General features: G+C 38.7%; 1 protein-coding gene across 6 annotated transcripts in view; it reads right to left on the bottom strand.

Annotated features, from left to right (window-relative positions):
- LOC143275929 (far upstream element-binding protein 1-like) overlaps positions 1-10547 on the bottom strand; it is a 42516-nt gene extending 31969 nt beyond the window's left edge. For 4 of the 6 annotated variants that reach the window (XM_076580271.1, XM_076580273.1, XM_076580274.1 and 1 more), the window contains exons 1-6: positions 10444-10545; positions 10031-10141; positions 7855-7942; positions 5863-5895; positions 5200-5263; positions 4636-4799 (exon numbers count right to left, since the gene is read on the bottom strand). In XM_076580271.1, coding sequence (XP_076436386.1) covers positions 4636-4799; positions 5200-5263; positions 5863-5895; positions 7855-7942; positions 10031-10141; positions 10444-10500 — 517 coding nt within the window. In that variant the 5' untranslated portion in view covers positions 10501-10545. Of the gene's footprint in view, positions 1-4635; positions 4800-5199; positions 5264-5862; positions 5896-7854; positions 7943-10030; positions 10142-10443 lie in introns of all 6 variants that reach the window. The other 2 variants (XM_076580272.1, XM_076580276.1) reach the window with 2 other exon arrangements.
- Positions 10548-12402: the final 1855 nt, after the last annotated feature.

Here is a 12402-nt window from a genome sequence, read left to right as displayed (position 1 = left end):
AATTTTTTTGTTGTACAAGGGTTTTGAGTTAGTGAGAGCGGATTTATGGTTTAATATTGTGACCGACGTCGGACAGCATGGGAACACGTGTATCTTTCCACTTCTGTTCTGGTCATCAAACGCCAAGACAATTTCACGCGTCTGTGTGTGTGCGTGCGTGCGTGCGTGCGCGCATTAGTATGTATCTTATATACTAAGAGTGTATGCACAGAGTTAGTGTCTGTTGAACTGATGTAGCATGCATACATGAGGTTGCCTGAGTATGGATTAGTTTGTGTGTGTGTGTGTGTGTGTGTGTGTGTGTGTGTGTGTGTGTGTGTGTGTGTGTGTGTGTGTGTGTGTAAATGATTTAAAGAATAAATAACTTATATGATTAGTAAACATGAAATAAGTTTAAGATATGTTGTTACATAAAACTTACATCAATTTAAGTGAAACCATTACAGTGGAGTAGTAATGAAATTAGTAGATCATGTATCAGTGCACATTCATCACACACTCATGCACACACACATATAAATGATATATATGCAAAAGCATCTATGAAATGAAAAAAAAAAAAGTATTTTAAAGCATTAGAGCTGTCTCAAATTTCATGCCTGTGTATTTCAGATGATGATCAGTATAAAGCCTTAAGGGCGACTGTTGCACACAGTGGACGAAGAAGACCACCATCAGCACCCAAGGTTCCATCCAACAACAAACTCTTGATGCAGTTAAATATGTTAAAGCATCAAGAAAACAAAACCTGGGGGGAAATGGAACATTTTCTACACAAATTGTTCCCAGAGTGTACCTTTCCACGTGTGGTGTCAATAGTTAAGGAATTCAGCAAGTGTGAAACGATCAGTGGTGCTGAATGTTTTTTACAAGAAAGGAAAGATTCATGCATCTTCCCTGGCCCCTCCTGTCAGAAGTTTGGAATTACACGTGCAGATCTTTTGAAAGGAACTGTAAAGGACTGTGAGGCTTTACTCAGTTGTCCTATTGGTCTTGTGTCTGAAGTATGTCACTTAGCTAGGATATTGAGGATAAAGGATGCAACATTGCATAAATGACACTTGGTCAGAGATTTGCCACCAACCCAACAGCTCAAATTAAAACTGGGGAGGCTCAGAGCAGATGAGGCTCGCCTGCGTAAAAACAGAAGTAAACCAGGGGGAGAGAGTGCACTTCAAGATTTTGTAGAACTTCCTTTTGAAAGTGCAGAGGTCATCAGAGACAGCAGGAAGAAGCAAAAAACTGTCAAACAGCTACCTCCTACTTCAGACCCAGAGCCAGCATGCAGCAAAAAAAAAAATGAGGACATTATCACACAGGAACTAAGAACAACGACAGAGGAGGTGTCATTTCTTAAAGCAAAACTGAGTGAAAAAGAAAGGGAACTGCAAATCAAGGATGCTGAAATGACTGGACTTCTGTTATGTCAAATATGCACATTTACAATTACTCTGGTGATATCTTACAGCATAGTATCATCATGATTGTAAAAAACTTGCTCATTTGTTACTAAAAACCATATACTTTGTGACTGTTTTCATTGTTATTTGCATTTCTGATAGCATAAAGTCTTCCAAAAAACTGTATTCTACATGCTTTTCTGAACATGCACATATCTGAAATGTTTTTGTAGCTTGAAAACTTTCTGAGATATCAGCATTATAAGTCAGCATGTTATCACTGTGAAATCAGGCCATTCGACACTTGACAAAACTGAATATTTTGCTATTTTGAAGGCACTGTCTCTCTCTAAGCATGTTCTTGAGTAGGCCAGAAAAAATTCAGCATAAACTAGGTATGGGTGGAACCAAGTACAGCAAAGAACAATGTGGTAAGTCTTCATCTTAAAATTTTATGACAGTCTAAAAATAGCAATTTGTTAAATCTGTCAAAACGCGTCATTTTTGCACATTTTTAGACGCCGTTTTCTTAAAAACTACTGGGTATAATGCAATGAAAATTTGCATGTGAAGTTAGTTTTTTATGTTCTTTCCAATGGTGTAATTAGTTTTTAGATATGTTGAATTTCAAAATTTAAGTGGTCCTACCTACTTTATTTGAACGTTTTGGTTGGGTTACTGGCCGCAGTCTTTGCCTGGCTCCGCTCCTCACTCGCTCAACAAAATGTCGGACTGACTCCGTGTTCAAGGCATGCGATTGTGACGAACTAAATCAGCCAAAATTACTTTCTTTAGCTGATGCTCAGAAAGAATTGGAGCATAAATTCGAAGAAGACAGTGGTGAACATTTATAGGACGATTTGATAGAAAATAAAGGGAGCAATCAAGAGAGTGGCCAAGATACAACTATCAGTGAGAGATGCAGGCTGTTCAACTCTAGCAGACGACAGGTCACCTAATTTTTAGCAGGGCACCGTATGAGCTATTTTCTTGGCACTCAGCCAACGCGGTCTGATGAGAACTGGATGAAGTGACGGTGTGAGAGGGGTGAAGAGGAGGGGGGTGGAGACTGAGGGGGCGTGGCCTCACATCCATATTATCACTTGCAGAAGTCACAATGCATCTATTTCTTTTTCAGTTGTTTTTTTATATTGTGGTTGTTCTAGTATGATTTTGTGTGTGCAGATATCCATTTGTCCAGAAAATGATATTTTTGTGCAAATTACCAGACTAATGTTTGTAATGAACAAGTTGAAAATGTGACAAAAAACAAAACACTGATTTCAAAACAACAGCATGTCACTTAAAATGCATAAAATGGGAAAACATCATGTGTTTTGCATTCTTTATTCATTTCCCTTTCAGAAAAAATATACTTTTATGAGTCTTTCTCCAATAACAAAGAGCACAGAATTTTTTGAAAATTTATACCCGTTTTTTGTGAAAAAACCCTGGCAAATAGATTTCACTCAAATCTTATTTTCCTGGCAGCGAAAGGGTTAATCCATTAACTGAAACAGAAGTCCATGATATCCTGAAAGAAATGACAATTAAATCCTGTGAGCTCAATCCTATACCAGCCTGTCTTTTCCCAGTGTGTCTCACAGCTTCTCCCCACAATCACCAATATTGTCAACTCATCCCTTCTCACTGGAACGTTTCCATCCACTTTCAAAACTGCAATCGCCCGGCCACTTCTGAAGAAATCCAACCTTGGCGCAAACATTTTGAAAAACTATCGACCAGTTTCTGATCTTCCATTCCTGTCCAAACTCCTTGAAAAAGCTGTCCTGAAGCAGCTCAACAATCACCTTTGTTTCAACAATCTCATCCACCCATTTCAGTCTGCCTATCGTGCTGACCACAGCACCGAAACCACTCTCCTCCACATCCTGAATAACCTACTGCTAGCTTCCAACTCAGGACAAATCTCCCTTATCACTCTTCTCGACTTGTCAGCCGTCTTTGACACGATAGACTATTCAATCCTTCTTTCCCCGTCTTCATTTTACATTTGGTATCAATGGCACTGTTCTAAACTGGTTCAAATCTTAATCTCACTGATCGATTCCAGTCTGTCATTGTTGACTATTTCCAGTCCTAACCCGTTAAAATTGAACATGGAGTCCCACAGGGATCTGTTTTAGGCCCAATGCTCTTCACACTGTACACTGCTCCTCTCGCTGAAATTATAAACCGCCATGATTTCAGTCATCATTTTTATGCTGATGACACTCAACTCCAGAAGAGTGACACCAACGAAAAACTGTCGTCACTCTTGCAAGAAACATCCAACTGCTTCCTGGACATTCAAAATTGGATGACTCTAAATAAGTTACAATTGAACGTGGACAAAACTGAAGCAATGATCATAGGAACTAAACAAAAACTCTCTTCCATCACAACTGGCACAATCAAACTTGGCAGTACATCCATCCCTCTTTCCAGTTCAGTTAGGAACCTCGGCGTTGTCCTTGACAACACACTGTCCATGCAAAAATTTATCAGTCAGACATGTCATTCCTGCTACTTTCAACTGCGGCTCATCAGTTCCATCCGGAAATATCTGTCCACTGACGCAGCATCTAGACTTGTCGTTTCTCTCATTCTCTCTCGCCTTGACTACTGTAACTCTCTATTGTCTGGTTTGCCTGCTTCATCCATTCCGTCCTGTCAGCGCATACTAAACTCTGCTGCCCGACTCGTCCTCAGAAAGAAAAGATCTGAGCACATCACTCCTCTTTTGCAACATCTCCACTGGCTCCCTGTCTCACACAGAATAAAGTACAAGATCAGCACTCTCTGTTATAAATGCATTCACAAATCAGCCCCTTCCTATCTCTGTGGTTGCCTTCACCTCTACACTTACATCTCGCTCACTACGATCAGCTTCGGATCCACTCTGTTTACGCATACCCAGATTCAAGCTCTCGACTGTTGGCCGCCATTCTTTCCCTGTCTCTGGACCTTGCAACTGGAATGAACTTCCTCTTTCGCTTCGTCAAGTCTCCACACTCAGCTCTTTCAAGTCTGGCCTTAAAACCCACCTCTTCCCAAAATAGCATCCCTCCCCTGCCTCTTCCTTGTCTTCAGTTTCTCCAGTTTTAAAGTTATGCATGCGTGTGAATGACTGGTGCGAAAGCGCTTTGATTTGTCTCAGCACAAGATTCAGCACTATATAAATACCATTATCATTATTATTAACAACACAAAAAAAGACTAGCAGTATACTCACTCAGCCCCACCATCTTGTCTGGCACATGGTAGGTTTCCGTGGTGACCATACCCAGCCCTGCATGGGGGCCTGGCTTGGGAGGCTGCTTGGTGGGGTCCGAGGGGTTCAAACCCAGCTGACGGTTGATGCGTGCCGCTGCTTCTTGGGCCGCCTGGGCTGCCTCACTGTGAACAGGTGCATGCCAACGCTCATCATCCCATGCTGGAGAACGCTTTGTTGTGTAACTAATGAGTGAAATGCCTTTACCAAAGGCTCTGCAACCACTTACTGTTATTACAAAGATTAAGTGATAACTTAATGGGAAAACAGCATCAAGAACCAAATGTCTATATTTTCATTTTAAATAATTACTGATACACATACTTATATAATGCAGGCTACACAGTGCCTATCCTCAGAGACCAAGGTCTAACCATTATATGATTTTGCACATCAGGCTGCCTACCCAGGTAGTCACCTTTAAGGCCACACCATTAATTTCATGTCATTCTGTCAGGATTCAGCCACTCACACACACACATACAGTCACTACATGTAACAGATGTCCTAAAGCAGCATACTTACAGGGGCACATTGGATCCCTGGTTGGCTAGAGCTTGGAGCTGGGCCCCGATATTGCTCACCCCAGCTGTAAGAAGAGAACAACATTGTAGCCCACCCCACCACAAAAAGTAACAAGACACTAAACTTAACCATCCCTGATATCAAACTGTCTGATATTTACAGTTCCTATTAGTCTTTTTCAGATTACAATTTCTTAGCTGAAAATCTTGAAGAATAAAAACTTGAAAAAAGATAATAAATTTCAAAATGAAACATCAATATGTGCGCAAATGTATATGTATTATAAATTTACATCATCACTTGTACTAAAATAATAACAATGGTATTTATGAAGTACAAGATCTTGTTTGTAAATTATATATATATATATATATATATATATATATATATATATATATATATATATATAGACATCCCACACGTGACTTTAAAAAGACAATAGTTGCAACACCCATCATCTGAAGATATAAACATCCCAGACAGGAATTTAAACAAGCCTTTGATACTATTATGGGAAAATATGAAACAATATTCCATTTGGGAATTTAAATGACCAAGGCTGTGACAGCGCCATAAGAAGAAAAGAGACAGATCCCCATGATGACTGGCTAAGCCAATCACCAAGGCCAGAGGCCGTGAAGGGGAAAGAAAGATAGAACTCACAATCTGTCGCCTGCTTCTTTGGTTCTGGCTCACCTGCAACACACACCATCAAACCCCTTTTTTTTCTGGCTGGGTTCATACAGCTTTCACCCAAAAATCTTAACACCTTTTAATCAAAGCCGTTTAAACACTAAAGCCCCGGTAAAAGCCAAGACCATCGAGTTGGGAACCAGTATCAAAGGCAAGGAGTGCTAACTTCTTTCCCTCGCATATCCCTAGCATGAATCATCGTCTGCTACATTGGTCATTCAATGAGAACCACCATTTCAGAATCTTTACTTTTCTTTTTTAATTATCATTCTATTTAACTCCAAACTTGGGTGGAACATTTAGCTGCTGTGCTTTCTTACTGACAGAACCTAATTTTTTGTCACAAATGTGGAAACCCTTTTCACCTCTCCATCATCTTCAATATCAACTCTCAAAATAGACTTTAATAAATTAACAATTTAACAACTGATATATTATTACAGGGTACAAATAAATCAACAATTTAACAACTGATATATTATTACAGGGTACACACAGCTTTTCTTCCACATTCAGAATTTTCCACCAATTATTAAGCGAACTTTCCTAATCCAATTACATGTTTTTCCCGCTACATACTGGTATACTCTATCTTGAGTAACAATTACTACTTTTTTAATTATTTTTTTAGAAGAGAGATCTGTCATACTCTAATACTGGGTTTAAAATTTCAGATCTTTAAAGAATGAACATTGTATTAGGCTAGAAATCTTATCTTTAAAGTGTACTTAACTACCATTCATGAAACAACATACAACATTTAGAGGCAAATAAATATCAACGAACTCATGCCAGAATGAAATCTTGTCAACCAAATAACAACCCTCCCTCCCCACCCCAAATGAATCAAATGTACAGTGCGTTTAAAAAAGTATACACCTTAAACAGATAATTTTGAAGATTCAAAAGAACAACAAGAAAAAAAACCAAAAACACCCCCCCTCCAACCCCCACAAAACCTGCAAATCTTTTGATCAAAACAACCCAAAAAAAACCCTGCATATCTTTTGAGCAAAACATACAAGCTTATCAGACATATTTCTGTATTTCAAAAGCACGTTTTTATAAAATACATAACATTAAAAATAAAAGCATTTAAAAGGTACTTTAAAAAGCAAATGGACCTCTAATGTTAATAAACTTTGTTGGCAGATTCCATCAATAATGAATTGCTAGTCCTGCAAGCTCCATCCCTTTCAACTTGACTCTTCTACTTTTTCTTCTTCATTCGCGGGCTGAAACTCCGTTTACTTGTATGTACACGAATGGGCTTTTATGTGTATGACCGTTTTTACCCGTATGTATGCAGCCATGCTCTGTTTTCGGGGTTTTCAATTTGGATGAAAATGACGTTATTCCAAATATGAATACTAAAACTTAAGAAACCTGCAGCACATAGCAACACCAAAAATAAGGTAATTATAAAATATTGAAAATGTTCCTATGGAACTCATTACACTAATGGACATCCGGACAGAGATACTATTAGATTCAAGCCCTGTGACTGAATTCTAGACAGGGTTTTACAGGCCGGGGCACAGGGTGGTTGGTGTAGGAAGGGGTAGTTGTGTGTGGAGAGGGGTAATCTTTTTGATGTTTTCTGTTTGTCTTAATGTGCTATTAACTAGATTTTTTTTTTAATTTACAGATTTAGCAAGTTTCATTTTAAAACTTAAAAAAAAAAAAAGTTTAAAAAAGAAAGAAATTAGTTTGCTTCAGACTTCTGATATATGGTGATGAAAAATAAAAATGAAATAAAACCAAAGGAAGGGATGAGGATGTGGACAATTTCCAACTACTGCTTGATTGACTACCATTTTACTATCAACTAATTAAAACACAATAAAAATCACACTAAAGTCAAAACCATCAACATGGAAGTAGATGTGAAAGCAAGATGGAATGATTGCTCGCCCTCCTCCTCCCAAATGGTAAGGTTGATGGGGAAGAAAGCTGTATTACCGAAGTGGGCTTCATCCTCAACAGCTCTCTTGAGACCTTGTGGCGGGGGGGCATCTCCAGGTCCAGGTTGATTTATTTTGGCTGCGATCTGCAAAATGCATGCAATAGAACAAAGGACTCTTCAACACACACATCACCCACTTAGCTGGTACAGTGGTTACTAAAGCTGGTTGGCGACTGACATCTTCTGTCGTGGACACACAGGCAATACCACCGTATTCCCTTCACTACAACAACACATGCTTTTTTCTTGGCTTTCATCCAAAGATTATTAACAAACAAATACCTTAATGTCATAGTGAAAGAAACAAATCTCCATCACAGTCTGTTAGTGTTGTCAATAATTCAAGAGAGTACCTTAATATCTCAAAGAAACCAGTCTCCTATATAGTCTGTTATGTGTTAATAATTCACACCAGCTGTAAAGTCCAGTCTCCAATTCATTTCTGACAGACCAGTGAAAAGGTGACAATTTTATCAAAATAAATGTAAATAAATAAAAAATAGTTCTGACAGAATGAGAAAGAAAATACAGTGGGGAGGGAACATGAAACTGTATTTTGTCATGGTCAATAGTGCTCAAAATCTGCACATCCTCCACAAGGGAGTTCCACTGATTCCAAACCGAGTAGCATATCCTTTCTGTCCTGAGAGCACTGGTAGCCAACTACACAGAAAGGCTTCACACAGGCAAAAGAACGAAAGATATCGACACACCCTCTCATCCATTAAAAAAAAAAAAAAGCATTAGCACATATAGACAGGGTGTATAACTATTGAAAACAAAATTACCAAATGTAAAATGCAAATAAAAGATTATCATGCTTTATACTCAAATTATAGCTTTGAGTCTTGACTAATTACTGCAATCAGATAAGATTTAAACTTTAATTAATCTAAATAACACTGTCAGATTTTGATAATGACCCAAAACCTTTTCTTTTTTATCCAACATTAAGTTGTGTGGACGGACACTGCACTAGTGGATCATGGTTAAGTATGTGTAATTATAAGGAAATTTTCTTTCTAAAATTACGTTTAACATACTTACCGTGACCCACTAGTGCAGACTCCGGCAGGGTCTGACATTCCTGTCCTGTGCAAACTACTATCTGCCTATGCGGAGAAAACGAAAGTATCTACGGCCGATAACCTCCCGGAAGTAGATAACCTCCCGTTTGCCCCCCTGACTAGCACCCTCTTTTTACAGCAGCCATCATGACTACTGTTCCTGTGCTCTTCATACGGTTAAGCACAATTTTATATTGGCTATAATTTTTACTGCCATAAGCCTTCAGAAAATTTTTAAAAAAACAATACATAACCAAACATTTATATTTCATGAACTGGTTGGAGACGAAATGACCGCAAATGGGGCAAAACGATCTGTAGTATGGGGGCGAACTGGCCGGCTCAGGAGCGAACCAATACAAGGCTGAAACGAATGTAAACCCAAGATCACACTAGTTCATGATTGCAAGTTTGTGGTTTGCAGCGTATGAACCAACAGCAATGTGAGAGTTGTACGATCAATGGTTTCTCCAATGCCATAGGAAATCATTTACAGCTCTGTCTTTTGCCAAGGACTATCACTCTTTAACTAGGAGTCAAGATAGCACTGGCTCTTTGTGCTGGAGCTTCGGAGGCTGGTCACCCTTTAGGAACCATCACAACACTGACTGTTCTAAACCCTCTTGACCAAGAAAGTGGGGTTGTAACTTGGGCAAGACACTGTCCACTATCATCAAATTCTAGCCCAGAAAGTCAGGACAGCAGAAGCCTCCTCTGCTGTTCTAGTGGTCAGTCAGACGCAACTGACCATCATACATAACAAAATGTTAAGATGTAAATTCTTGCTGTTTTGCTGCTTGTGTAAATTGCACCTTAAACAATTTTAACATTGCATGTCACAATGAACAAGACAGAGCAATGAAAGGAGATTAAATCAATGGAGCAAAGTAAAATAAAACATCAAACATTTTTGAGACAATGCAGTGTCTCTGTCTCTGTCAAGTGTCAGTGGTCAGAGCTACATCTCTCTCAGTATCTTTGTAGCGGTATCCTGGATAAGTTTTTGAAATTCATTTGTGCGCATATTTGCATAAGTCAGTCCAAAAATATTTTTTCACAGGGTCACCATGATCATAGAATGACAGACTGAAATTGCAGCACTGACTTGTACACTGACACTGTCCTGAGGGGAGCTCAGTCTCTGATCTGCCCTTGGTTTAGTCGGACTCGGAAGCTCGCGCGAAATACTGGATTCGCTCTCATCCTCTGAGTCTGACTGGAATGACAAATTCGTGTTTCCTGATTCAGTTTTCTCATCAAAAACAATCATGAACAAAACATCTACTGAACAAACACATACTACGAACAACAAATACTTCAAAACTGGAAACATTCGTGAAAGAAAAAGATCAGGCAAAGCAGAGACCCACGTGTGGACGCCCGGGATTATTGTGCTTTGTTCAAGCTTCACTGCCAATGTCAACGTTTTCGTGCAGCATGACGCGATAAATACAATCTACCGATTTCATAAGTTAATAAGGCACATAAATAAACTAAAACACTGTTTATCAAACATACCTGTCTAGCTCTTGCCAGCGCAGATGCAAAGGCATTGGCGTTGTTCTCTTCAGCCATAGTTCTTGTCGACAAAATGGCGCATCAAAGACTGAATCTGCAAAGGAACAGGAAAGAGCAAAACGCAGGAAGCTTCACGATTGGTCAAAAAGTCAGGGACCTGAAATGTGAGGCTGGAGTGTGGTCATACACAAACAAAAGCCAATACATAACAAGAGAGGCAAGGCCTTCAAGACTCACTTGTGATACACTTTTAAAAAAATTTAAAAAAAGAAAAAAAAAAAAGAATCTAATCGTTAAAATGTGTTCTGTATTTATTATTATAAAGCTTCGGGTTAAAAGAAAAAGAAAAAAAGAAAAGAAAAAGTCCAAACGGCAGATTCGAACTCCGCGTGTTCGGGTGAGAAGAAACTGTCGTACCCATTACACTATCGTGGCTCCTTAACTAACGTTCAAAAATATAATATTTAAACTTGCTTTTTTAAAGAGCGATAAATCGATTGCGGTATTCGCAGTGAGAACGCTGTTTAAATCATATTATTCTGGTGTATCTTGGGCATTCAAAATCTTTAAGGGCAATTTAAAATTCTTTTAAGTCTGCGGTAAAAGACACGCGGCTATCGCCGCAATCACACTGCAACATTCAGCCGTTTTCTCTGAATCCAGATAGATGTAGCCTACAAGTTTAGTTACACCCGGTTGACACGGTCGATTCAATTTGTCTTTTATATTCATTCTAGTTTTATAGTTTTAAAGTTGATATGAAAATCGAGTATTTTGTTAAACTAATAACATGTAGAGCCGAGTACAAATACTTCTAAACGTCGTATGAAGTGAAAAGGACTTCATTTTGAGAAAAGTCAAGACTGAAGATTTTTACGTTTCATCAATTCAAGGATCAGTATTAAGTGTCATGGTTTATTATTCTTAACTGTGAATTCCGACTGATTCTGTGGATATTTTTAAGGCAGTTTGGAGCATAATCCAGCAAGTGATGAGGCGTTCACAAATCTTTCTCTGAATAAATATTTAACAGTCTCCTTCTCCAACTTTCCATCACATGTTATCGTGTATTGTCTGTTGAATATAGGTTTGAACGGGCAGGTCAACAACTTGAAACAAAATGGCGTCGTTCGCGTTCGCGAAGAATATGAGCACCCGCTTTGAATATGTATAAATATGTGTACGCAGTTGATTTTTGCCCATGACCTTCAGGGCTCAGCCAATAGATCTATAAAGTCCACTCGTCGTATTGATTTTAGTATTTTCCGAAAAAGACCACTTGGGCGAAAGAACATAGTGAAAGCCCTGTACACTGAGAGTAAAACACACAAGCTTTTTATATATTGAGTATAATTTCAAAATGTAATGTTTAAGATGAGAAAGATCAGTTTAAAGCAAATTAAGCCCCCTAGCATTCATTACAGATTAATTTCCCTTTTTTTACTATCTGCACCAAAGACATGCAAAATGAATATAACTTCCATGCTTAGGAAAAGAAGCTCCTGTTTGAACAAAAAATGATAAAAATGACTGTTCTTGTTGTTGTGTCAGAATATCATATCAAAGTGCCAAGTTTAGAGAATACAAAATATATAAATATAACAGTAAATCCAGTTTGCATATAATTTTGCTTCTTTTTTATTTTTCTGTGCCCATCCCACAGGTGCAATATTGTTTTAAACAAGATGACTGGAAAGAACTGAATTTTTCCTATCTTTATGCCTAATTTGGTGTCAACTGACAAAGTATTTGCAGAGAAAATGGCAATGTTAAAGTTTACCACACACACACACACGCGCGCGCGCGCGCGCGCGCGCACACGCACACGCACACACAGACAACCGAACACTGGGTTAAAACATAGACTCACTTTGTTTACACAAGTGAGTCAAAAATCGTGATTGCCCGTTCGTGCTCAATAGTATGGAGGGGAAAGGGGGAGGCAGGCTGCCATCTTGC

This window comes from Babylonia areolata, chromosome 31 (assembly GCF_041734735.1).
Source record: "Babylonia areolata isolate BAREFJ2019XMU chromosome 31, ASM4173473v1, whole genome shotgun sequence".
In the NCBI taxonomy this organism is placed as follows: Eukaryota; Metazoa; Mollusca; class Gastropoda; order Neogastropoda; family Buccinidae; genus Babylonia; species Babylonia areolata.
This window is presented reverse-complemented; position numbering and strand designations above follow the sequence as displayed.